The 26906-nt window shown below is 46.0% G+C and overlaps 4 protein-coding genes across 9 annotated transcripts; 2 read left to right on the forward strand and 2 right to left on the reverse strand.

Moving 5' to 3' along the window:
• Positions 1–688: 688 nt before the first annotated feature.
• Positions 689–2747, reverse strand: LOC131262936 (pre-mRNA-processing factor 17). Its single transcript, XM_058265040.1, has 4 exons — positions 2486–2747; positions 1861–2419; positions 1314–1792; positions 689–1250 (listed from the first exon to the last, which is right to left on the reverse strand). The coding sequence occupies exons 1-4, from the start codon at positions 2672–2674 to the stop codon at positions 717–719; spliced, it is 1761 nt and encodes a 586-aa protein (XP_058121023.1). The 5' UTR covers positions 2675–2747; the 3' UTR covers positions 689–716.
• A 608-nt stretch (positions 2748–3355) lies between these two features.
• LOC131263678 (phosphatidylcholine:ceramide cholinephosphotransferase 1-like) lies at positions 3356–23239 on the forward strand. 6 transcript variants are annotated; one of them, XM_058265919.1, is made up of 5 exons: positions 3356–3819; positions 3901–4047; positions 21004–21712; positions 21800–21978; positions 22060–23239. In XM_058265919.1, exons 2-5 carry the CDS (start codon positions 3982–3984, stop codon positions 22219–22221), a joined length of 1116 nt encoding a protein of 371 aa, XP_058121902.1. In that variant the 5' UTR covers positions 3356–3819; positions 3901–3981; the 3' UTR covers positions 22222–23239. The 6 variants fall into 6 exon arrangements, with proteins under 6 accessions (XP_058121902.1, XP_058121903.1, XP_058121900.1 ...); XM_058265920.1 differs by having other exon boundaries at positions 3356–3678; XM_058265914.1 differs by lacking the exons at positions 3356–3819; positions 3901–4047 and adding exons at positions 16572–16634; positions 16726–16846.
• Positions 23240–24023: 784 nt separating this feature from the next.
• Positions 24024–25291, forward strand: LOC131261963 (protein tilB). Its single transcript, XM_058263844.1, has 2 exons — positions 24024–24033; positions 24108–25291. The coding sequence occupies exons 1-2, from the start codon at positions 24024–24026 to the stop codon at positions 25289–25291; spliced, it is 1194 nt and encodes a 397-aa protein (XP_058119827.1).
• LOC131265453 (uncharacterized) lies at positions 25290–26065 on the reverse strand. The gene is made up of 3 exons (XM_058267717.1): positions 25895–26065; positions 25592–25830; positions 25290–25508 (listed from the first exon to the last, which is right to left on the reverse strand). Exons 1-3 carry the CDS (start codon positions 25962–25964, stop codon positions 25305–25307), a joined length of 513 nt encoding a protein of 170 aa, XP_058123700.1. The 5' UTR covers positions 25965–26065; the 3' UTR covers positions 25290–25304.
• Positions 26066–26906: the final 841 nt, after the last annotated feature.

Raw genomic sequence — 26906 nt, forward strand, 5'->3', positions numbered from 1 at the left:
AACTGAAGCTGCACTAACGGAGATCTTACAAAGGATCATTTACAACTCGTAGCGATGGCCAAGCATCGAACGCTATTATTCCCGTTGGTCGGGTTTCTTGTCGTCGTCACCATATTCCTGTTAGGAGAAGTAGAAGGTGCTGTGGTTATAAGTCGGTCAGAAGCCTCAGATAGTTCAGCACCTCAAGCACAACCAGCAAACGGTGGATTCCGCTTCGTATCGGTCATTCCCAGCGATGAAAAGCATCACCGAAAGCGAGACAATCTGCTCGAACCTGCACTGCCCGTTGTTCCAGTAGAAGATAGCAATGCCACGAAGCGACGAACGTTCACCAAAAATCAGTTACGACCATGTACATTCTGTCGGTTCTTTACGACGGTAACGCCAGCACCGAAACCGAAGATCTATCTCAATGTAGTTCGACATTGAACCCAGCATGGTGCCAGAGATCGTTCTGTACCTCTACAAAAAAAGGAAGATTCACTTCCGAATAAGACTGATAGATGGCCAACCATCAACTGTATATAGTATTTAGCGTAATAAATTAGCTTTTCTTGTAAATAAAATGGAATATTTTTGTACAAAATAGCAAAAAAGTCTATGGGAACAATGATATAACCTCAACTAAATTAACTAGCCAGTGTTCGGAGTAAACTCTGAGTACGAAAGTTAATACGAATTTGTCTGATGCTTCACCTTCGCACGAGTTCTTTTATTTAATCCCAGTACTTAATTAAGCCATCCCATCCGGCCGTTACCAGCTTACTCGCTTCGTGCGGATGCCACAGCGTCGAGATGCACACGTTATCATGCGCCTGCCACTTCTTGTACAGCTTGGTCGTCTTCCAGTCCCAGATGTAGCACTTGCCATCGCCATCACCCGACACCAGGTAGCTCATATCCGGCGAAAAGTCCAGGTTACAGGCGTACCCGGACACCATATGGCCGGTGAATGTCTTTTTGCGATTCATCTTGAATCGGTTGATTGCGGAGAAGATGACGATTTTGTTGTCCAAGCTCTGGCACGCGAGCCACTTGCCGTTCGGTGCGAGCGTTACCGCCGGCATCGAGTGCATCGTCGGATCGGCAATGTACTTCATGTCCACCGGGATGTCCCACTCCCACACGCGCAAACTCTTGTCGTCTGAGGTCGTCACGAAGCGTCGGTTTTCGTCCACGAAGGTGATCGTATTAACCGCACCGAGATGTCGATCGTACTCTTGTACGACTTCTCCACTGCGTGTGTCCCACTGGAAGTAGAGGAAAAGTATGTTTGAACACACCCTTGTAGCCTCGACGGTGCTATTACTTACACATATGATTTTCTTGTCCGATGTTCCGGCAACGAAGAGGTGCTGCTTGTTGAAATCTGGATGAAACTTAACGCAGAACGGAATCTTACGTGAATTGAACCGCGATATCACGTCACCCGTTTCCGTGTCCCAGAGCTTCAGATAGCGATCGTAGCCGGCGGAGATAAACTTGTCGCCACTGTTGTTGAAGCTAACGTCCCGCACGGCCTGCCGGTGGCCAGAATAGGTACGCACGCAGCGACGTTCATTGTAAACTTCCCAGAGCTTCACACGCGCATCCATGCTGCAGGAAAGCAAAAGATGGGCCGAAACGGGGAACCAGCGGATGGCCGAGATGCCCTTCGTGTGCCCAGTCCAGCTGTGGATGTGAGCCTTTGGAAGGAAGCAACGATCCGGTGCGCCCGCTTTACGCAAATTGACTCCAACATCGTGCGGTGGATGCAAGAACGATCGTCCCTGGTAGTCGAATGCGTCTTTGACTGAAAGGTAATTGACGTAAAGTTAGACAAGGCACATTTCATTAACCAGTATACAGTACAATACTTACTATGCAGGATGGATTTCTCTTCGATGGGTTTATCTTCCTTAACCTTATGGCGACGATGTTTCTTTGCCATCATTTCCTCGATCTCGGCCCGTTCCTTCTCACTTGGCCGTGCGACCGTCTGTTCGTCCTCATACTTGCTCCACGGTCCAAGGAATCCTTCAACGTCTTCTGGATTATCGTTTCGTTCGCGCTTTCGCTTGTCACCGGCGCTTACTTTTGCCTTCGCTGATTCGAAAACCGTCGCCCCATCGGTATCGTAAGCCGCCTGCAAGTGCCCAACATAGCTTGGCCCTTCATCCGGTGCCGTTCCCTTCCCGTCTACCGATGGATCCAGCGCGTACCCGTAGCTGTGGAAGGTTTTACGTTGGTTATCGAACTGAAAGTCGCTGATGTGCGCGTTTTCCACAAATCCAGTGAGCATATTTTTCGGTGCCTTCATCTGCTGCGTTAGGAATGGGTTCTCCGGACCAGCTACAGGTGCAAACAGTTCTTCATAGCGCGGATTGTAGTTGATCTCCTTGATCGTCGGTTCCACCGCTCGCGCAACTTCCGATTGACCCTGAAAGCGATTGCTAGGATTGTTTAACCATTCAAGCTAACAACGCATTGGTTTTGTATTACTCACCATCGGTACCACCAAAGGAGCGGCACAGATTTCCAACGATTTCACAACGGAATACTGGCTGTCGATGGGTTTCAGATGCGCGGTTGCGTCTGGGGATTCCTCTTTAGTTTGCTCTTTACTTGCCGTCATTTTATCTTCTTCCGCTTCCGTATCACTGCCACTACTGCCGTAGCTTTGCAAATGTAGCATTTTGAATAGTTTTATAGGTGTTTACGATGTTTTTAAACCAAAAACTTCGTGGGTATTCGCGCTTTTCACGAATGCGTAGATGTTTTGTTTACGTTTCTTGACAGCCACATCAAGTCAAAGTTCCTGAACAAGATCAGTGAAAAAAGAGGTCGCAGCATACCATGTAATGACCTATTTCTGGTGGTGTCTCTCAAAAACTCCTCAACGCGAACAAAAATGAGGGATTGTTTATTCGCGTTGAGCAATTTTTAAGGCAAACCGTTAGGAATGTCTAGATATATTTTTCAAACCATCTGTCACAAAAATGTTGGATCAGAAAATATCTTTGACTCGACCTCTCATTTTACTGACCTTGCGCCTGAAGTTTCAACGGGTTTGACGTTTCAGTTGTTTGCAATTTTGACAATTTATACTAATCTGCTATCCTTGTTACTCTTTACAATCTTCGGAGGTAAATGATTTTCAAAATTTAGAAAAGTTTGAATATTCTTACATTGAACAAAGTTGTTTGCCTAAAAAAGACCTTTCACTTGAGGGGCTGCATGTCCAAATCGGTTCAGGGACTAAAAAGTTATCAACGAATTGCCAATTGCATACCCTTGGTACGGCACTAAACAGTCGGTTCGTCAAAGGCAGCGTTTGATTCAGATTAGCTTGCCAGTCGAACTTTGGCAGCCGGCAGTGGAAAACGTGTTTACCGCGCCTCGGTACGTCCGTTGCTAAGATATCGTGAAAGCATTTTTCGTTCGCGCCACCAAGTGCTTAAGCGGCTGTACGTCGATAGCTTCAGAAGCTAATTAAAATCCACATTTTGCCTTTCGAAATTGGCGTCATATCGTTTCGTATTTCCATTGCTGGTAGATTGCAATAACGACGCGGTAGCGGGCCAGGTGTGAATGATCTAACTTGTGTTGTATTTTCATCACCACACACGTACTCTACCTGCGATCCCGTTCGGGGTAGTTGATCGTACGTACGGCAAACGTACCGCCACACGATGTGTTGTGAGTTTGTAACCACGTAATTCTGTGAAATGTGTGAATCTAATTGTTCTAAAAAAAGAGAAAGCGTGAATCATCACCGCTAGTTTCTATCCTAGACAAGTGCAGCTAGATGTGCTTCCGTTTTGTTTTTTGTTGTAAATTGTAAGTGACTCAAAAGAAGCGTGCTGACGCCGATAAAAAAAACCGTCTCTATACCCTCAATTGTATACCTGTTCGGCGTAGAAGGTCGTAGAGATAGTGTTAACGGTAGACTGCAGAAAGAAAACAGCACAAACCAGAGGGGGGAGAAATACATTTATCGCAATGGAAATTAGCGCCAGAGGACACAGCAAAATGGCAACACATTTGGATCTAACCACACCTGTAATGGTAAGTTTAAAACATTTTATTTTTCAGTCACAACGGCAAAACACTAGCTCGCTGATAGTTGTAGCGTGGTAGAACAATGATAAGAAGTACTCGAAGTTTTCCATTTCGACCGAAGCAATTGGAAAACCTTCGTATGTTGAAAATAACATATTTACACAATGCTCAGTTATACAATACTAATTTATTCTGTACAAAAATCATGATACAATACATTTCACGTATCTAAGGTTTAATATTGTACTTCATATTTGTAGTGATCGCAATCATCGGATCAAAGGGAAAGTAATCGATTTTTAACAACGAAACTGGATTTGATTGCACCACCAATAATCAAAAATTGGTTTGGCATTAATCCACCCGGAAATGCCATATTCCTAGTTCGATTGTAAGACAATTTTCCCCTTCTCGATTGTGAAAATCCTATTTTGAGTAAGTCCACGGATCAGGGTACGGCTCCACAAACCGATGTGTGCCTAGTCATTCTGCCTCAGGGGATTCCCGGAATGCAAAGGACATTCTCTTATCGGGGAACATTTCCGAGCTGACAGTGGCCTTCCGGCGAAGTTTCGCGCAGATACGATGACGCTTGTTGTTTTCGTTTCCGGGGAAAAACTGCCAGCCGCTGTTATGAATGAATATTTAAGTTCTTTCAGGACACAAACCGCGAGACGGCGATGGGTGGCGCGGGAGGAAACCGGGAAAGGCATGAAAAGTGTCGCTAAATCAGTCCCCCATCGTCGGACTATTTTTAAATTTCATTCATGAACGTTCGTGCCGCCGTACGCAAAAGGAAAATCGAAGCCGAATCGGACGAGCACACGACGCGGAACGTTCAAAAAAGTAATTGGAATGTCACGATTTGTTTGGAGGGTGAGGAAATGTCTTCTTGAACCGTGATTAATATTACAGCAGATGAGCCGTTCGATGCCAACCTCTCGGCCAACACTTCAGCTCCACTCGCTTGAAGCTCTAACGTGGTCGAAATGTGTGAAAGGAAGGCGTCGACGAGCGAGGGGTTTTTCGTTGTAATGTTAGTGTTAGTTTTCCAAGGTTTTTCTTCCCACTATCCAAACTGCATCACGTTGCCCGAAGGCCACCCGTCCGATCACGGTCGGTCGGCGGCTGTTTTCTATCCGCTAGCGATCCGCCGGCCCCCGGTGTGTTTCGTGGGGAGTATTTGGGGTGGCCACTGGACTGGTAATCAAGCCGTGGCCACAAATGCACAATCCGTAAATGATACAAATAGTTGCCACAGGCTTTAGGTCGAGGAAACTGGTTTTCTTTTGTACACGCGTTTTATTTTACCATCATCGTTCAACGATTGGATCCGAATCAAATTCAATCCCTCTCGAGAGGTTTTTTTTCCTGGCAATTTCGGTCTTATAATATTGTATTATTGAGACACACACAGGCTAAAAAAGGACTTCAATCAATTTTGTTATATTCGTTTCATGTTTACTTCAGGTTTTTTAAATCAAAAGAAATACCATTAATTTAAATAGCATTGGAGATGCTAAAGATCTAACAAAAAGCATTTTTTAATAGCAGTCCATGTTCATCTTTCCGTCGTAAAACGTTTGTTTACAATTCCTTGATACCACTCATCCAACACGCGAAGATCATAGATCACGTTTCAGCGATGATCACAGACATTACACAGATGTTTAATTCTTGGAAACCTAACAGGCTTAGGAGGTTAGATAATGTTTTGCGAATGATTTAACCCTCGCGCCATGATTCATCTTAACCTTCCGGACGCTTGGGAGCGCCAACACGATGATTCATGTGTGCTTCCACTTGTACATACAATATAAAGTGTTCGTGTACAAGACGACACCCAGGACACCGAGCTAATCGATAAGAACCTTGTCCATTTTTCATGTCGCCAAATTTTGCGTAATGCAAGGTGTGGAATTTAATTTAATCCAGCATGTCTAGGCTAACCATTGCTCCTGTACGAGAATGTTGTTGTTTTGCAACCGAATCGACACTATACTGGCGCATCGAAGTGGAACAGGTTTTTATTTTTATTTTCGGCGGAAGCAAACCGCATCATGTACCGCTTGGAACCGAATTGAGCAAGCCTTCGTTAAACTGTGAAGTGGACCATGTAACACCATTGCCTCCAATGGTTTTCGCCCCCGTTTTTCCACACCCCTCCATAGAGTGGCTTTAAAGGTCAATGTGAAATGTTCACCGTACGTTAGAGATTACCCGCTTCCCTCAACCGCCTCGTGGGATGAAACTTGGAAAAGAAAAAAGGGAAGTTTTCCCTTTTTATGTTCGGTCGCAAGAGAACCTCAACTGTTGGGTGGGTGCATTCAAAATGAGCAGCCTTATGTTGTTTGATTGAAAGTTACGGTGAAAGATTCTCTCAAAAGCGTTCGTCCGGGAGGGTTTTCCTGAAGTTTCCCTGTTTAACTTTGCTTGAAAGAAAAAGGGCTAGCCGGCAAGCGATAATAAGAATTGGTAATGAATTTTGTGACTGACGCAACGTATCAAGCCCGCCAGTCAATTACGAACTCCATCAAAAATTTCCTGTCGACTTACTAATTCATGTCATTTTTTCCTTGTCGTGTTGTGTTTTCTTCGAGAATGGTTCGTTCTAGAATAAAAATCACCTGTTCCACAAGGCGTGCCTCGCGTCCACCGGACCGGAACATCGGAGTGATTTACGGCACCATTTTATTACGGAAACCGTTCCGTTGCTTCACCTTGCGGCCGATGGACGAATGCAGGATCCATACCTTTTACCTATCAATTTCCACGCGGCCCAGCAGGAAGAGCACGCGCTTGTCAAGTAAACCAAGTCCTAATGTCAACACTGAAAAGCTCGGGGGAAATCGTCCGATGTGTGGCCCTTTATTGCGTTGCAGAAAATTACATACAAAACGTGCAGTTGCTTTCGAAAGCGGCACTGATCTGTAAAGTCATTTATTGAAATTCTTTCACGAAGAATGCTGCTTAGCTGCATCTCGAAGGTTTCTGTTAGTTAGTTATGTAATTCATACTATTTAAAATATGCGGTGAAAAGACTACATAAAGACTGAAGCTTAGCAAACATTTCTCTTCATTACTAACCCCATGATTGCCCTGGGTGTTACCCTCCCTAATCGGGAAACACCCTTTTCGATGACGACACCACCGCAATCCTTCGAAATGCCACTGTATTGCAGTGTTTTTTTCTTCTATTCTCTATCATTTCCATCAATCATGGAACGCACGCAGTAGTAGCGGGAATTGGAAACACTTGTGACCTCAGCCGGAAAAGTATGTGTCATTGCTGGAGCTGGACGGGAAAGGCGTGCCTCAACACAACTCATCTGTCGGCCATTGGGTCATTTTTTATTTTTATTTTTTTCCTACTGAATAGTACAACGGAAGGAAACCTGTGGATCATATGGGCAAAAGCCGGATCCTTCAGGAGAAAAAAAAGAAACGAAATGGCATCGGGAAAGCATAACGGCGTTGAAACGTCGTGGGAGCAAAACACACCAACCGGAAGGCGGGAAGCAAACGACACCGCGAATTAGGTCAAGGAAGTGGCCACGGGCAGTCACTGTAATGGGTGTGTGGACACGGGGCGCCACAATTACTATGTCTGTGTGTGTATGTGTGACCGAATGCCATCCACTTTCCCCCCTCTGGACGGTGTGGAAATGGCGTGCGTGCTGATAATGGATATCCTTCCGCTGGTTATCCTTTTTCCGGGTGTTTCCGATTCCTGTAAAGGGGGTTTTTTTGTTTCTTTTATTTTTCCGTCGGACGTACGCTGATAACCACTGTTTACACGGTGGTGTGGAGTTTACTGCAGGCGCGTTGCAAAAAAAACATGCAACGGAACGACGGGACGACTTCCGTAATCCTTCAGGTTGTGGATGGACTTCCGGATGGAAACGTTATGCAACGCCAGGATCGGCGGTTTTCCGGCGGTGTTAATTGAATGGAATTAGTGGCCGTTCGTGGTGGTAGTGGCGAGTACCTTGCTTGCACCCAGTTTATGGGTCATTTAAAGCGGAACGTTTCGAAATATGAGGCACTGTGACAGCGCGACATTTTCACATCCTGTGGCCGTCTTGGTCACGTTCATAAAATGTCCTTGCTTGCATTTATGTGGCGCGTTCTAAAAAACGAGCACGAGAAGGAGTCCCTTGTGACGTCATCGATTCATTTTTTTTCCCCCAGCAAAATGCTCAGACAATGAGTCACGACAGTGTGATGCGGAACGTTAGTAGAACGTTAGTCTCTATGGGTCAAATAAAATGGCCATTTCCATTGTAACCTTCACGTGGCGATGGTCTTTTGCAACAGCATTTGAATGTGGGTGACAACAATTGACACACAGAAACAACACACGTTGGTGGTGGGAAAGTGGAAATCTTTTATGGTCGTTTACTGCTCGTTGTAGCGGATTTCTTTACAAGGCAGGAAATTGTGCAACGGCGAAGAGATTGTCCCACAAATGCTGCCGTACGGAATCCAATCGATATGTGCATTCGATGAGCGCAAATTGTGCACAGGCAGCAATTTGAACGAAACCCTTTCGCTTTGAGTGCACTTTCCTACTTTTTCCACACTTTCCAGCGTAGGTGTGTTGTTCTTTCTTTGAGAAAAGCTGGCGGCTGGCAAAAAAAAAACACATCTTTCAAAATATGTGCTGATAATGTTTTATGTACGTGGTTTCTTTTTCATTTCCAAGCCTTTTTCTACCCACCGACACACGTACCTACTCACGTGCGTCTTGACTTGTGCGCCCCCAGGGATGGGAAAGGGAGACGAATGAATTGAACGTAATTGAATTCGGCTGGATTGCAGCGAACAAAGAGGCCGTTTGTGGAGTCGCGGAGCGTTGGTATAGATTTATAAAATAAAAATGTAATCAATTCTATTCGCGTCAGTTACAGGGGTGAAACAAGTTGTTGTTAATTGAAATCTAAAATGCATCGCTAATGCAATGAAACATGAATGCAGAGCCCGGCTGTGTTGCTTTTTGCGGCGCGTTGTGCGATTGGAAGCGTGCATAGGAATTTGAAATTAATGTCTTTCGCGTATGAATAATCAGACTGCATTCCAATTGCAGAGACACCCTTCGGAGACCATAACCATAACACCAGCACCAACTTCAAGTTTGCAGTTGTATTGAAGCTTCAAGATGCAACCCGAAGACTTCCGTGTTCCGCCAACAGCGCGGTTGGCTGGGGTAACTTGAGTGCAACAGACGCAACCGGGACTGGAGGGAAATATCGAAACGACTGCATTTTTCAAAGCCCAGTAGAAAACCGACGCCAACACTATTCACACGCACACCACTACCGTCACCTCACTGCACCGGAAATTGCTAGCGAACGAGGGAAAAGAAGAAAAAAAATCTCGAAAGATCGACTAGATCAGCGGGGCAGGGGTCGGCAAACTTATTTCGGGTTGATTGAGATTTCTTAAAATAATATGCTGGGTTGGTAAAACCGTTCTTAGCGCTGAGAAGAAATGATCGTATTTCAGAATTTGACTGTCAACCAATAAATCTTTTCTTTTCACTTGAACTACAGTCAATTATTTCAAATATTTTGCCATATTCATTGGTCAGTTATCTGATGGAAGCAATTTGGATATTTTTTTGTTTAGAAATGTTGTTTAGAAATAACAATTATCTGCAGAACATGTATGTTAATCCTAAAGGTTAAGGGAGTGTAATATCTTCGACTCGTTGATCATTCAATCTTTTTATACGAAATGAAACAGTAGTAAACTTCAATGAAGTGCATTAATGTGAGTTAATTTTTTTAAAGGCAAGCAAGTTTATAAAACAAACTATATTGTGTGTTTTCTATTCCAAAACAATTTGCCAACCCCTGGATTGTTTTCAACCGTTGAGAGAAAGCTAGGGAAAATAATACGCAACAAGAAATCCCAAGACGTTGTGATGGGGTAGGGTAAGACGGCGATCGCGTACACGCACACACACTGAGTAAACCTCAGCATCTCCGCGAGATCGTAGACTGATAGCCCAACGTCTTTGGTGCGATCTTTCGTTTGAAAATAACGGAGAAGTGAGAGAGAGAAGAGGAGGCTGCAATGTTATTGTTTGGTGTTTATTTACTTTCCTTGCCTAACGCGGGGTCCCGAATCACAACAAATGCAGCGCAGCAGTCGGAAAAGGGAAGTGATTAGAAGAGAGAGATAGAGAGAAAGAGCAGACGCGTCGAGAAATGCGCACGGCACTTCGCCCGGCAGAGGAAAATCCGACCAAACTCGCGCATCCTGAGAGGAATTTAGGTTTTTCTTGTCCGTCCGTTTAGGAACGAATATCAGGTACAGTAAATTTCTGTAAATCTAAGTTTGTCAAATAATTTCTATGACGAATTTATCCATTTGAATTGGATCTGTTTCATATCTTTATAATATTTCTAAAATGACCATCTACCTTGATAAAGATCACTGTATTATAAGCAACGATGGAATATTCCTCTATTAACTGATATTTTCTGTAAAACCTTCCGCGACAATGAACGCGAGAGAAGCCGTACCGCCGGGCGAGATAGAGAGACAAAGAGAGAACTAGTCGCGGTCGTCGGGCTTCGCTGACGGTAAATTCCGTGGTAGCTGACAGTTGAAAACTGACCTTCGAGCACATCGAACCGCGGACTCACGTTTCGAGGTGATCGCATTATTTCGCGATCGTAAGCACCTATTTTCAAGCCTGTTGCGTCTTCATTACTCAAAGCACTGCGATGTAGATAGAGCTGATTCAGTCGAAGAAGAAGAAGAAAAAAAATCGATCGCGAAAAAGCCAATCAATTAAAGCGACAACGAACTCGAGCGGACAGTTGTGTTCTTGCCGTTTCATCTCTGCGTCGCTTATCTAGTGATAACCTTCGTTCAGGCAATATAGTGTGAGCAATTTTCAATCTTCGCCCTCCGGCAGGTGATAATGCGAACAAAAGCCGCGCGAGAAGGTGAAAGAAAACGACCGCGATAACGGGAGGAGAAAACAATAGAGCAGCCGGCGACCCTTGGATCGCCCTTTCCGTGAGGTGGCGGAGAGGGAGGAAGACGTTGGTCGGACTACGCTACCCGGGGGTTTCGGTCCGGTTTGGTCAGTTGTGATCTTCCCGGTCGTTTGAGAGGATCGGTCGCTTCGCCTGCGATTGAACCCTTGAAGTGTAGTGGGAACGGGGCAGTGAAAACGGCGTGCAGTGCAACGGAACACGAAGTGCAATGAACCGCGTGCTTGCTGCTGGTGCTGAGGGCCTTTGAACGAGGAGTTAATGTTCCTCCAACATACCAGACCTTGCCTTGCTGGTGCGTGTGCGTGTTTTTAGCGAATGCAAATAGGAAACACGATAGTGGATGCGTCTCCGCCTTCTGCATCATAATCGCAATTTCAATGCACGTATCGAGAGGCCGAAAAAAAACCTTCGCACCATAGTGCGTTGCCACGGTAACGAAAAACGGTGCGTTCGGCGTTAAGCTGAAGGAATGAAATAAAACTTGCCCCGTTTGTGTTTGTCGCCTCAGCCGGATATACCAGTATCGGATACACGTTCTCAAGGAGACTTCAACTTCTTCCGCCTTTGAATCGACGGTACGAGCGACGGTGCCATAGGAGTTTTTTTGTGTGTGTCGTGTTGTTTGTGTAAGAAACCGGGGCCACTCGAAGAAGCGTTCAATTGAACGAGTTCCGAAGGTTTTTATGTGCCTGGTCAGCACGGCCACGCGTCGGTTGTTAGAACACGATGGCCCACTACTCACCGAAAGCGAAGACGGGTACCATGAAGGCCGTTTACGAGAAGCTTTACGCCAACTGCTCAATATTCCGCAAGCTGCACTACGAAGTAAGTATTTTACCTGCTGCCTTAAGGGTTAATGAGGGAAAAAGGAACAGGTGATTTAACCGGCCGCACGGCTCGGGGATTTAACATTATTATTGTTTTAGGACATTTGCAATGTATTTTTAGGGAAGAGAACTTTCAGAAATACTGCACAATGTTCTACCATCGTAACCAGTAATAGGAGGATCGAAATACCTAAGGATTGAAATCGGAATTTCCCATAATTAATTCCAATTTCCTCACAACCGGTGTCGCGATGTTTGACTTGACAGACAGGTCACTCCCGGCTCGTCGATAAGCTTCGTTGACTCACGCCCCGAAAGAACCGTAACGGTTTGAATGGGACCTAAAAATAAACCTCCTTGCTTTGAACCAACAACAGGACAAAGGGAGGAGCCGTTGTTACATTTCTGGCGCACGTATTCTTTAAGGTAAACAGACAAATGGCCTACTGTTGTCTGTCGAGCATTTCCCAACCATTGAGAAAAGTCACCGGATTATAGCGACAAAATGTAGTGGACGGGTTTCTTCGTCGGCGGAGGGGGCGGGCGGTGGATTAAGCGGAAAACATACACTTGACCACATGTCGCTAAAAGTAGAAGTTTACCCATGCCGCCAAATTGTGTCAACCGTCTGTGGAAATCGGCTTCCGGCGACACACAACATAAACACACACATATGTCTCTCCCACCAACCACGCGAGTTGGATTTGGTCCACGATTCTAACGACGAAACTACGACGCACCATTTCCTCTCATATGACCAGCACACCTGTGGCCACATTGGCGTGACGCAACGACGACGATGGTGTGCTTGGTTTGGTTCCGGAAGCCACACAAATCGAAGCGAAAACCCGAATGCCAAACCGTTGACGATTCGAAATCGATGGAAGGTGTTCCCTTTTTTTAATTTTTATTGGTTCAACAAGTTATCGAAGGTACGAAGGGCAAACAACGAACTGAAGCCACAAGTATAGGGGTTTACCGGATTTATTTAAAAAAAATGTTTCGCTTTTTAAAATTGCGCCAAACGAACTTGAACCGCGCTCGTATTTACATCATTGCGGTAAGCCAATCCACATACAGTAAAAGCAAAAAACCTACTGTTGGTAGTCACCACCGTGGTTGCGGTAGGTTTGGCCTCAGAAAGATCGATGTTTCCAAGGTACGACGAAACGCGCCACAGGTTGCTGATTCATCAGGTCGAGCAAGCTTCTAGAAATTGCGATCGTAGGCGCTCTTCGCAAATGCAATAGTGCACTGACTGCAGCTAACAAGTTTAAGCTCATTGTACAAATTGAACCGTTCTTCTGTTGGATGGGGAAATGTATACACTGTCGTATTAAAGAAAATTGAATTAATTTTAATATTGCAGTAACCCAACGACGGATATGCAGCTTAAAAATGCATCCATTAAGTCATCGAGCATAAATCATTCATAAGGCACTGCACCGACCTCGAACCAACCTCGTGGTGCTTCTATATTATGATACGGTAAGGTAAAGCGGGGTAATATGCATCGAGTGATCAATTAGGTAATTTTGTTGTCGATCGCGTAAAAAGGTATAAGAATTAGTTCCACCGAAATGAAATATTTGGAATTTAGTTGATCTTCTTCGTAAACGTCAAACTATGATCGTATACATCGCCCCTAGTAATCGAATGACTAATGCCGCGACTACGCACATTCAAGGGCCACAGACCGGATGTCTTACCCTTTCTCCCGTTCTGAGAGGCTTATGATTGGAAACGAGATTGAAAGGAATTTACTGTCAATGATAGAACCTACTATCCATTTTAAACCACTCGAGCGGGGTCGGGGTGTAATTTTCCCACTTCGACAATTGTGCACTCGAGAACGCGCACCCACACACGAGCCTTTTTAATGCATCTCGAACCATAACAATACGCACGATACACGCAAATGCGCCGTACGGTTTCGGTGTCCTTGGGGTGGGAAGAGAACGATCTCCACCATCTCGTTGCCGTCGTCATCATCGTCGTCGTCGTCGGTAGTAGGGGGACACCACCGTTACATTGCGCTGTGTGCGGGTTGTGTAACGACGCGAGGCGGCATTCCAGCCCTTTTTTCCAATAATAAATTCTCCGTCCGCTGCGTCGCGTTGTTTCCTACGCGCACGGAATGTTCTTGAACGTTGTGGCGTCAGTTTGTTTCCTGCCGATCGCTTCCATCGAGTTTTCGGAAGCTGGATGACGACGCGCACATGCTCAGCATCATGCGCGCGCCCTGATCTCTCGTGTCTCGTTCGGGGTCGGCAAATTAAGTCAAATGAATCGATCGATCGCGATGACGAACAGCGAGGAAGGGGAGCCCCATCAATTGAAGTTAATTGATTGTGGTTAGCGAATCGCTTGAAATCAGACAACCCTGGACGACAATGGTACTTACTGTACGACTGTTCCATGGTTCTTCCGCCAGTTGGGTTCGAAAATCTGGAACGTTTCGTTTACTCGCGTGTCGGCGACAACGCGCTAGCAATAATGATGAATTATTGCCGCGAAATCGGAATGACGTTTTTGTGAATCCGATGGTGGTAGGGTGATCATTATTTTTAGTGCAACCGTTGGCCGATTGCCATCCAGTTGTTCGCAGCTAACGGTGCTAACGGACTCCGCCGCTCGACACCCGCCCATTGGCCAGCCTCTGATTTCCGCGGTGGGTTTCTCGATCGTCGTGAATCGCTAATGACCGGCGGCGGAAGCGAGTGAAGGGAATTGGCGCGAGAATTTGCAGCTCGTTTAGTGTTTGTATTTGCGATCTATTAATATACCGATCGCTTGCATCGATCGGGTGCAGGGGCTATGGGTAACTGAGTTTCATTGGCAGTCGGTGCTGATGATGATGATCGGTCGAGTGACAGCTGAGTGCATCCGAGCGATTGACAGCGTGACCAAGAAGGGCGGAGCGGGAAATATTGACCCACAATTATCATATACACTTTGTTCGCCGGTGAACCATCGAGTTGCTTTCGGTGTTTGTTTGTACGAGTATGTCTAGAATTATCAGACGAAACATTTGTTCGCAATCTATCATTTTTTTTTAACTTCCCGTTTGGGTTCGATGAATAAATAATCGTTCACCGGTATCTACCAAACGGAAGGAAGTATAAATGAGTACGCGTTAGTTTTAATTCCTATGACGCACCGTACGAGGGCGAGGGCTTGAAGACACATTACATTTCCATATCTACATCGACACATGTGTCCTGTCAATATTATTGTGCCAGGGTTCTCCAAAGCTGCGCTGTTGAAAATAAATGTGTCAATCGAATCAAACGGCGAACAAATGAAGACATAAATAATCTATCCCAACAGCAACCCCCCCGGGTGTGATGGGAAAGATACGATCGCTGTCACGATTCCGCACGCTCACTCCGGTAGCCCTTGGAAAGGGATGAACGATACCAAGATGTCACACACATTCCCCAAGTTCCAATGGCAAGTGCCCTCCGGTGGACATTGCTCCACACCTTATTATCACCCAGTCAACCACGGCAAGGTCACTACGACGCACCGAGTCACTTTTACACATTATCATCTCATGAGCAGCGCGCCCAACATCATCATCTCACATTTTGCCAATCTTCTTCTGTCAGCGATAAAGAAGGGAGTGCATGTGTACCGAGCTTAAGAGATACCGTTGTCCCTGCGGTGTGCTAACAATCTTCCCCGCATGAACACACCCAAACCGACCCCACTGTGCAACCCCCACAAGACAAGCGATCCCCCACTTCGGGCCGCTGTAAGAACGTGGACGGAAAGATGGATGGCTTTTACTTAGTCGAGAGTGTCAATCAACGCAAATACACAATATACGCTACATCGCGAAGCCAAACACACCGTGTCTAGCACTTGCCTGCTTCCCTCCCTTGTTTGCCGAAGCGCGATAAGGTTCGCAATTTTTTGTGCCATGTCCATCCGTGTTCCCTCTCTGTTGGTTGTTTTCTTATTGTTAATATAAAGTGTCCGTTTCGCGCGAAGTGTCCATCGCGGCACATCGTTGCAATCGATGGGAGATAAAAAGTGCATTTGATTGATTAGTGTTTTCGATAAGTGTCTTGTGCATTCTGGCGGGAAGATATGGTAATTTTTAAGATCTTTTGAGGCCTAGAAAAAAACTTTGATTTGATTATTATTCTATTTATTATCTTATTTTAATTTTTTGGAAGGTAATTTCGAAAGTATAATGTTGTTCAAAATTTAAAAAAATGTAAATTAACAAAATTTACAAAAAGTACTCTCATTCTTCCAAAGACAGTCACGTGGACACTCAAACCAATCAGATGCACTAGGCACATGACATGACGTATGTACTAATAGCCGGTACTAAAATACCTGACGCCACAGAACAAACACTTTTATTTCCAAATGATGCGGCGCTTTTACTTCTCTCTTTTTTCCGTTTGAGTTTTTTGTTGTCGTGATGGCATTCTAATGATAGCGAAGCAAATGACATCCTCGAGCATTATGGTATCTGTTCCATCCGGTACGGTTTGCTCGGCGATCATTACCCGTCAATTAAGGGTTTTGACCCACTAACTCTGGCGCGACCGTCACCGGTTCTTCCTTTGTCTTTCGACGACAAAGTCCTCCGAAATACGTGTGTGCGTGTGTGCGCGCTTTGCCCTATCTCAGGAGGTATTTTCAATAAAGGACACGCTAGTTATTGGGTGCCAGATGATAGATGTAATCGATACGATTAGATTGATTAGATGTTTCGTAATGGTTCATACAACAGGTTGTCTTTAATATTTCAGAATGTTGTTTCTAATTACGAGAATCAAAAGTTCCATTCCATTAGAGTCATCAAACAGTTATTTATACTGTAGAATTTCAGTAGTTTTAGTACACAACGTTATCAACTTTAAAGTCACTAATAAAAACACTCCAAACATCGACATAAAACTCATACCGGGGAGTAATAAAACGGATCAAAGGTCATGTACGAAGGTTTGTCGAACATCAAAGGCCAGCGAGTGACAAATACAAAAAAAGATGCTAGGGCAAGGTAGGTGTCTCCTCCCTATTAACGGCCTGCGAATGCCCCAACACACTTGCCAGCTGGCTGTAGCGCTGGTGATAATAAATGTGTTTACTTACAACTTGTTACTTTGAAGTGGGTCGTTCAGTGGATCCCGCACTTCAGCGGCGCCGGAGAAAGGCTCGAGTATTTACGTGCTTGAGACGGTGCCGAAATCTCCACCTGAGAGTGCAACCAAATATATGCCACATACCATTCCGCCTCCTCCCACCACCGATGGCGTTGTTGTTATCGGGCCGCGGTAGCTGGCTTACTGTTGCCCTCCCTATCGCTCTACTTTGATAATCGTTTGCGACAATTAGCTCTGGCAACCTTCGTAGTCATTTAGGCGATTTTTGTGGGTTTTTTTTTGTTTTTTTGGAGGCATGTCACAGTGTCAGGGAGGTATATGGTGGTACCTTAGCCTACCTTTTTATCTCCAGCCTAGATAGTACAAGCACGCGTCATCCGGCTGTGTGTTTGAGAACTGCAACAACATTGCGGCAAACGTCAAACCGGTGTCGGATTCCCTTTCCTTTGCCCCTTCAAGTGTGGACGGATTCCGACGGATGACGCATACACACCGACACACAAGCGAGCTGTGCTGCGGAACAGCTCCAGATGGGGAAGGTAAGATAAGGCCGCGGAATAGATTCCCTCCGCGCGGGAAGGTATGAACGTAAAAAATGAACGAAACCTGTTAGGACCTCCAGGCGAGAGTGTAGAACACAGCACAGCACACAGTCGCGCGATCGTGTGCTCTCCGTCGACACAACTCAACGGCTCAACACATCCGCACAACACCCGGCCGGGACATTCAGTGCACTCGCGTCAGTCTGGAGGGAACCGTTCAGCGGGACGGCGGTTTGTACGACGAGGAGTTAGCTCGGCTGCTTCCACCAAAGTTGCACTACAGCAAACATTGTGCCGGAGTGAAATTTATCCGATCACCGGCATTCGCCGCCACTATTCGCCGTGAGGAAGCCTGTTTGTGTTGTGTTGTGTGTAACCTTCGCCTGTGTTTGAGATGAAGGTTATCCTGAAAACGCCATGGCCCTCGACAAAGATGATCCAGAAGCTTTCGTCCACCTACAGCGTGGCGTATCCTTGGAGCTACTTACCGTGCCAGGCAAGTGATGGTCATAGTGATCGCCGTCGTCACTAAGCGTCGAGTGTACATATTGTTCTTCGAAACCGTCGTCGTAAACGCCAGCGGGGTCGGTCTTTCTCGTCTTGCCACCTATTTATTATTTGCATAAACACGATCGAGCGCAGCAACACGGCAGAAAATATGGTCTTGTTTACACTCGGAGGTGGTGGATGTTGTTTTTATACCGGCGCCGTAGGACGGAATAACATTCCAGAAGTCTGATGATGAATCATAAACGTTCTCGCAACACAGAAGACATGTTGATGAAGCATCACAAATTGGAAACATGGGAGGCCTTGAGAAAGTGATGAAAAACCGACCGACCAAGCATACCAGTGATGGGAATGCAGGACAAGATCGACTAACCGCGTGTTGCATTTGATAAGGGAGAGAGAAAAAAAAGAGGCGCCCTATCGTCACGAAACGCCACCGTTGGCAGGCGTTAGATTTCCTCATCGAGATAGTGACACGAAGGGGGAGCTAATCTCATTTACGTGCGTTTTGATGCTACCCCAAGCAGTAGGCAAAAGTCCGGCTGTCTAATCGCAGTAGTAACAGTAGTAAAGATGGAATGATAGAGGCGCGTAACGCTTCGTAACGGTTCGGTGCGAATTGTGAAATCGAAGCCACCCTTGAACGGGATGAGTTGGATGGTGGAAGGGTTTTTGTTGATGGAAAAATATGATAGCGAAGCAAAACCTGAGATGAGCTGCTGATACAACACAATTGGTCATCCCGCGTGTCGGTGTCGTGATCGAGGGAGATCGGGTTACTACCGCCCGACCGCGAGGCCAGGTGTGTATCCGGGTGTACTAACAATGTATCTTCTTAGTACAAGTGTCCTCAAGCATACCGTGTTCGGGCCGTTTATCAAAGCAGTCGGCGGCCTTTATGATGGTAATAATGTCCAAACCTCCGTTATCACTCTCGTATCAGCCGTCAGATGACGGTAGCTAAGGGGATAACACCTTGCCATCTGGACCGGGCCCTCCTGTTCGTGCGTGCGTGTGTTGCATGTGGTCCGGTGATCGATCAATCTTTGCCGTTCGAAATCGCACTGTTATCGCGCAATGGTGGCAGAATTATGGTCGTTCTGGTTAAACCAGGGTGTGTTGTAAATTGATCATAAAAGTGCTCCCGCCTTACATGCACCGAAAAGAAAGACGAGCGAAAGCGAACGCTATTCTCACGACGAACGAAAACAATGCCAAGGAAGCAGGTATCGTGTAATCTTAGCAGATCGTAGTCACATGGGGCAACGTTGTACATCCGGCATGTAGTTTGGCAAATGAAGTAAGAAGCAACACGTACTAGATGATTTTTAAAACGAAAAAACTAATCTAGTTATGTCATAAATAGGTTTTTATCTATTTCCACTGTTTTAATATGAACAATTCTATGAAGTCCGCTTTTTAAATCGAATTTCTTGGAACTTCTTCTAACTTTATTAATCCCCGTTACATTACTTAGTGAGAAAAATGTACGGAAAACCCCACCTCAGCCCCTTTCCCAACTCTTGGAGTTGACTCATCTATCAGTTGTTATCGGTGGTAGATTATCGAAGATCCGTATTGTACCTTCGTCTGTTTGTTTTTTGTTTTTTTTTGTCGGTTAATCGCAACCTAATCCCCATCCTGGACCAAGTTGTTGCAGCAACAAAGGCTTAGCTTAGCCTTCTGTTGATATTCGCCACGTTTTTTTCTTGCTTCACCCTCTTTTCTTTCTATCTGTAAAAACCGGTGAAGTTGTAAGTCATTCATGCATATTGGGAAAGTTCGTTAAAGTTCCACTAGGATTAGACTGGCTATGGTGACGATAAGATTAATGTAACCTTTTTACCTCATATCGATTGCGCAGAGGTGTGGAAGGTTTCGTACGCGTCGCCGGGATATAGGATAAGGCGGAATGAGTAGACTAAATCATGCAGGAATTACCACGGCAGCGTGTGTGCGCGGAGGCATGTTGTCACGCGATCATCCCCGTCCATCTAAAAGAACTAAAAGATAGCTACCCAGGGAGTTTCCTATCCTCGTCGACAAACACACAAACCGGCGGAGGACGAGGAGGTACTTACACACCTGTTGTGTTAATTTGTTGTCGCGAATCGATCCGCGTGCGATTGTTCTGTGTGCTCATTTCTTATTTGGCTTTTTCTTATTAATCATTTTATGGAAGCGCTGACGCACGCAGGCAGATTCTGTCGTTCAGGATATGGCACCAACGTTTTCGACCTAACGACATGTTTCCATTTTGTATGCAATTGAGCAGAAAGTGAAGATAACGAAGAAAAAAGTGTTATCAGAGAATGAAGTAAAACAGGCTTGTCCGAAGATATGTATGTAAACCAATATGTGTTGCAGTGTTTTTACATGTGATAAAAAAACCCAGACAGAATACTTTAAAAAAAAAACAAAATATTCTGGTTTGCAAGGAACGAAGAAACAAGAGGCGAGGAGGAAATGAAATGAAACTCGATGCATAACATATGCGGAAGTAGAAGACGGTCCATGTGGAAACCATGCTTTTGCAACGGAAGAATTAAGGGTTTGTCAAGGGATTTCGTAGATTCCTTTGCCTGGCCCTTATTTTGCAGCTGGCGGCCTTCCCTTTCGTCAAACAGAGCAGAGCCTAACCAAACACAGCATGATGGTCCAAGAAAAACATTCCTATTGCTGCGTTAGGGGCGACTTCGGAAAGGTGGCCCTTTTTCTATTCTTAGAAACGGTGTATGGAAATGATCGTCAAGTTGATCGCTGGGAGGAAGCTCTAAAATCTTTTTGACGTATGCGCTTTACCTTGAGTTGAGATAAGATATAAATGAAGACATGGGAAGGGCATTTGTACACTTCCTTGAACGGTGGATTTGATTTTGTAGAACTGTGTACCAACAACAGTCCCTATATCTTACGCGTCGCTTTTTTTTTCTTATTTCCGCAGGAAGTCCCGGACTCGTACGACTATAATGGACCGAACCTACCGAACCATCAGTCGGCGTACGCACACACCGGTTCGCCGTACCACCAGCAGAACAGTCAGCCCCCTCAGTCCGATGCCGGCAGCCCATCGAGTGATGCGGTGATGATCAAGATCGACGTACCTTCCCCGTTGCGCGACGATCCGCAGCAGCGCTACCCGAAGGAGATCGGCAAGACGCTGCTGGCGTTGGTTTTCCTGGCGCTCAATTTCTTCCTCGCGACCGTTTCCCTCTCGCTGGTGCACGACCGCGTCCCGGACCGGGATACACACGGTCCGTTGCCAGATGCGTTCCTCGATCGGGTGCAGCCGCAGGATTGGGCGCTGGATGTGAGTGAGATCCTCATCATGGTGGTGGTGAACTCGTGCGTCCTGCTCATCACCTTCCACAAGCATCGGTTCATCGTGATGCGGCGTGTGTTTCTGCTCCTGTCCGTGCTCTACCTGATGCGCTCGATGACGATGTACGTCACGGTGCTGCCGGTGTCGAGCCGGACGTACTACTGCAGTCCGAAGTCGAACGCCAGCAGCGCGGGCGTCATCGTGAAACGCGCCTTCCAGCTCATCTCTGGCATGGGCTTGTCGATCAATGGGAAGCAGATCTACTGCGGAGATTACATCTACAGTGGCCATACGGTGACGCTAGTCCTTGGTTATCTTGTGATATCGGAGTGTAAGTTTGGGAAAGGATAAACCCTGCAAAAACACCCGATGGTAAAGGAAAAGATTTCATCTCTTTAATTCTCTGCCTCCTCCACAGACTCACCGAAACGGTTCTGGCCGATCCATTGGATCTATTGGGGCGTAAGTTTGACCGGGGTCGTGATGGTGCTGGTCGCTCACGGACACTACACTGTCGACGTGCTGATCGCGTACTACGCCACGACGCGACTCTTCTGGACGTACCATACGCTGGCTAACAACAGTCTCCTGTTAAAGGTAGTGTGTACCTACTGCGATCATCTTGCATTCAAAAGCAGGTTGTTTCTAATCCATTTCTACGCCTACTTCTTTCTGCAGCAAAACGGCAACAACTACATCGGACGCGAATGGTGGTACTTCGCCTTCCGCTACTTCGAGCGGAACGTGCGCGGTCCCATTCCGCTCCAGTACGACTGCCCACTCTCGCTGCCATCGTCCTGGGCGAAGAAGTCACCCAAGCTGCCTGGGCGTGAGAGTTGATACCGCCACCACCAACACCACCACCACAATCACCACCCACCGACCGGTTGGCTACTGATTGTCGAAAGTTACCTCATCGTGTTAACCGAATCGTCCTCCATCTGGCGCGAAGGGCACGATGACAACCACTCGTCATAAGAGAGGAGGCCCTTTTCTGATACACGTTACATGAGGCTGTTCCGACGGTGTGACAATCAGTTGCAGACAATCTCCTCCTGCTCCTTTTCCTACACCCTCCAACTTTCATCCCAAAACAAACAAAAAAATAGGAAAGAAGAAAACAAAAAGACTTGCCGATAGCCACAACACGGGGCCGGAGGTGTACCATATGTAACGGATAAGGGATTCTAATCGGAGAACACATGTTTGTTCAACCCCTTCTTCAGGGCTGAGATCGTTTTAAGGACTAGGTAATTTCGTTTCGTTTCAGCTTCTTTTTTAACTCTATCCCATCGAGTGACGTTGGGAAAGCTGGTCGACCAAGCAACCACCAGCCTACTCTCTAAATGAATAGTGTGAACAGAACACAGTCGAAACACAAAGTAGAAAAAAGCAATTTTTGTCTAGGATTCGTTTTAGTGTAAGTGCAATCAGTTCAGTTCCGGGGCGGAGGCGTTTGGCTTATGTTTGTTAGTGTAAAAAGGAAGAGGAATTAGACCGTGTGTTCGAAGAGAGAAGACAAAGAATGCAGCAGTGAGGAAATACCAGTCAGATCGATGTCGTCGATGCAATTCATCAACTAAACAAACGACAACCAATGTGATATAACAAATTGCGCCGATCGCGCAATGCCACTGGACGGATTGAGGTCGCGAGTGCGTTTGTGTTTATGTACAGTAATTTAATAATATTGCATTTTAATTTTCGTTTCCGCTCCACCGAGCTTCATTTCAGCGAATTCAAAAGTAGACGATATTTCCCCACAAAGAAAACGTATACGAAATTGCGTTTCGTTAGTGGAAAAAAAAAATCAGGATTAAGTCAACGCGCTTCATCTTCATTTCTTCTTGGCCGGGGACGGGCATCCCTCCTCCCTACTAAGTGTGAAATCTCATTTAGAAACTACGGATCATAAATCAAGTCGACGATCACCCACGTGTGTGTGAACAAATTCCAGAAGAAAATCTAATCGTAGGTAGACACAAAGCATTGTATCAATAAAGCAAACGCCGATAGTGAGGAAGTGTTTTTACTAGTTTTCCTATTTGCACTCGCGGAAAGGGGAGTGTTCCTGTCTTTTGTCTAAAGCCCCCTTCTCCGCCCACTCGTTCCTGTCGTTCTTCCCGGAACCGCATCTGAGAGCGGCGGATTGTTGTTGGAACTCTTTAGATACCGTAGTTGTTGGATAGGAAAAATCGCGTGTGCCTTCTGAACTGCCTTGGAAAGACGAAGATAAAGTTATTTGTGAAAATATATTATTAATAATTATCTATAACGTGTTTCCTCTGTTGTTTTAGGAGATGATGACGTTAGAAAACCTGTAGGCGATTTGTAACACATATACACCCACTTTCAATATGCCAGTGTCCGATGTTAAACTCATTTAAATTGTAGTTCTAGAAGTTGTGAGCAATAATGGAACAGATCATCCACAAGAGGATCGCTTTTACGATGGTGAAGAAATAAAAGACAAAATGTACGGCGCATGCTCGATAGCTTTCCTGAAATTTCGATGACATCGAACCCAAAAGAATCAAGTACGCCGACAAGTGGTTCTCCATGGCAACGGTTACAAATATGTTTTTTCAATATTCCAACAAAGTCGGTCTTGTTCAGCTGAGGTTTTTTGTTATGTAATTAAAATGGTTCGAAGTAGGTACCCTCGACCTCTCTTTCACATCAAAAATCGATATTTTGGCTTTAACTTTTACTTCGACCGTTTTCAGTCACCGAACAACTGCTTCGAAAACGATCCGAACACAACGAGCTCATTATCGGTACACTGGAAGAACTTTCGCTGCACCAAGAGGACATCGAACGTATCGAACACATTGGAAACTGGTGCCGGGAGTTGAAGATACTCTTGCTGCAATCGAATCTAATCCCCCGTCTGGAGAACCTCCACCGACTGAAGAAGCTCGAGTACCTCAATGTGGCTCTCAACAACATCGAGCGGATCGAAAACCTGGAACCGCTCGAGTCCCTCCGGAAACTCGACCTAACGCTCAACTTCATCGGCGAGCTAACGGGTGTGGAAAGTTTGCGTGGGAACTACAACCTACGGGAGTTATTCCTCACTGGGAACCCTTGCACGGACTATCCTGGCTACCGGGAATACGTCATAACGGTTCTTCCGCAGCTGGAACACCTCGATGGGAAGGAAGTAACGCGTAGCGAGCGACTACGGGCGGCCAAAGACTTCCGGTTGCTGCGGGAAAGAATCGTTCAGCACGAGGCACAACAGAAGATCGATCGGGATGAGCAAAAGGTTCGTGTGCGCCAGTGCTTGGAGGAGCAGGAGCAACAAAGGGACGCGTACGCCGACGATGAGAAGCGGACGAGCGAATTTTGGCAGCAAAAAAGTGACCACTGTCCGGAGACGCGCATACAGATGGCAAAGTTTTCTCGACGCGCCGGAAAAGATCGACCCGGGGGAGGGTCGTGCATGGAGAAGCCGGTTGAGAGGAAGCCTCGAAGATTATTTGCCGACTGTGGAAGACCCTATAATTTGAACGAGCCCCGGTTGGGCTTCGAGTTCCGGGATGAACCGGATCGGTACGAGTTGGACCTGCATCTGTACCGGTTTCTCGATACGTCCCTCGTCGAGGTCGATGCACAACCGAACTATGTTCGAGTAACGATCAAGGGGAAAGTGTTCCAGCTCGCTCTCAGGCAGGATATTCAAACGGACAGTTCCAGTTGTCAGCGATCGATGACCACCGGGCACATGCTGGTGGTGATGCCGAAGCTCAATCCGGAACGGATCATCGTTCCACTGGCGACGAACAGCAAAGCTACCGGAAAACAACCTCCATCGGAAGGATTGCGTGGAACCGTAAACATCCGTGGCATTTGTAGCGTTGATGCGACGAAAGCTACGGATCTTGATGAAATTCCAGACTTGATTTGAAAACGACCGGCTTTTATTCCATCAACAATCCACTCTTTTCTAGCTCCTTCGCAAAGTTGGCGAAATCTTCATCCGTAAACACCGTCTTCTCCGGTGCGTCGTCGTCCGGTTCGCCACCATCCAAGTCGGCGTTGTGTGTGGAAGAGTCGTTTTTCTTTCCTTTCTTGCTCACTTTTACCCTCGTCACGTACCTTCCAGTCCGAGCTCGTTTGATGATCTGTTGTGTTTGCGGGAACAAAATAGAAACACAATCGTTGAGGAAAACTTTTCACCGAACAATAGATCGTCCTCTTGGTTCACCTTTTTGCGTGTTTCCGCGTCCAGTGTGGAGGTACCGAACATGAGCAGCTTCTGAACGTTGTCCTCCGTGTGGTCCCGCCGGTTAGCGATCTGTGCCCGGACGTCGGTGACGGTGAGCTTCTCCCGGTGCCGAATCAGATCCCGCTCCGTTTTGCTTCCCTTCTTGCCGACCAGCTCGACCAGCTTCTGATGCCGGGGTATTAGGTCGAGTGCACTTGCTTTCCGTTTGGTGGTGTTTGCTATAGGAAAGCAGAAACGCAACGTTGTCACTGTTCGATTTCGTAGAACGATGGAAGAACCTACCATCTGTTTTGGTTTTCACTATTGGGCTGTCTGCCAACATAAAGGCTTTTTTCACCAACGATTTCGACATTGTTAATAATGTGTAGAAGTTAGTTAAATATGAAAGAAACACACTAACTATTGAAATAAAATGCTAAACAAAAATGCACGTGTGATTCGCAATGAAATGTTTGTTTACTTTTTCCGAAAGTCGAGTAGTGTTGGCAATGGATGTACAAGGTAAGAACAAGTTGAATCCGATCCCTACATGGAGCTATTCAATCCGATCGTCAATTTAGTACCGTTAAATTCTCTTCCACCATGAAATAGGAAAGTTATAGCTGTAAATAAGAATTTAAATTTTAGTGTAACCGATGTAATGAATAAAACATTACCATTTTGATCAAATTCCCGAGGTAGAAAAAGGATTTGTTCCGTTGGCGGGTCGGAGTTGAAAGAGTCAATCATTCCCTGGAGCTACAACGACCACCACTAGTTGGCCTAGGAGCCAGGCGGCAGATGATACCTCCTATCGATCCTGCGCTCCTGTTACCAAAAGAGCCGGCCCGACCGATTTTCGACACATTTCGAGAGCAAAATCGTAGGGATTTTGCTTTTTGGTAACAGGGTCGCAGATCGCGAGGAGGTAGCCCGGCATCCGATCGAAAATACGTTCCTCTCTTTCTGTCCTTTGGCATATTGGAATGATGTCATGATCGATGCTGATTGGCTAGATCATGGTCCGGCAGACGATACCTCCTAGCAATCCTGCGCGCCTGGTATCAGACCAGCCAAAACGGCCACTTTTATCGAGCGTCGATTTCAATTTTTCACCGAAACGTTACAGGACTGTGATGTTTCGTACCAGGAGCGCAGATCGCGAGCAGGTAGCCTGGAGTCCTATACTCATCTCTCTTTCTGACCTTCGACTTTGGCCTGGCCTTGTGATCTCCTATCAATCCTGCTTCCCTGTTATCAGTGCAGCAAGTTTGATAGAGGTCGAGATCGACACGAAAACACGTTTCCTGGTTTT

Source organism: Anopheles coustani, chromosome 2 (assembly GCF_943734705.1).
Source record: "Anopheles coustani chromosome 2, idAnoCousDA_361_x.2, whole genome shotgun sequence".
NCBI lineage: Eukaryota > Metazoa > Arthropoda > Insecta > Diptera > Culicidae > Anopheles > Anopheles coustani.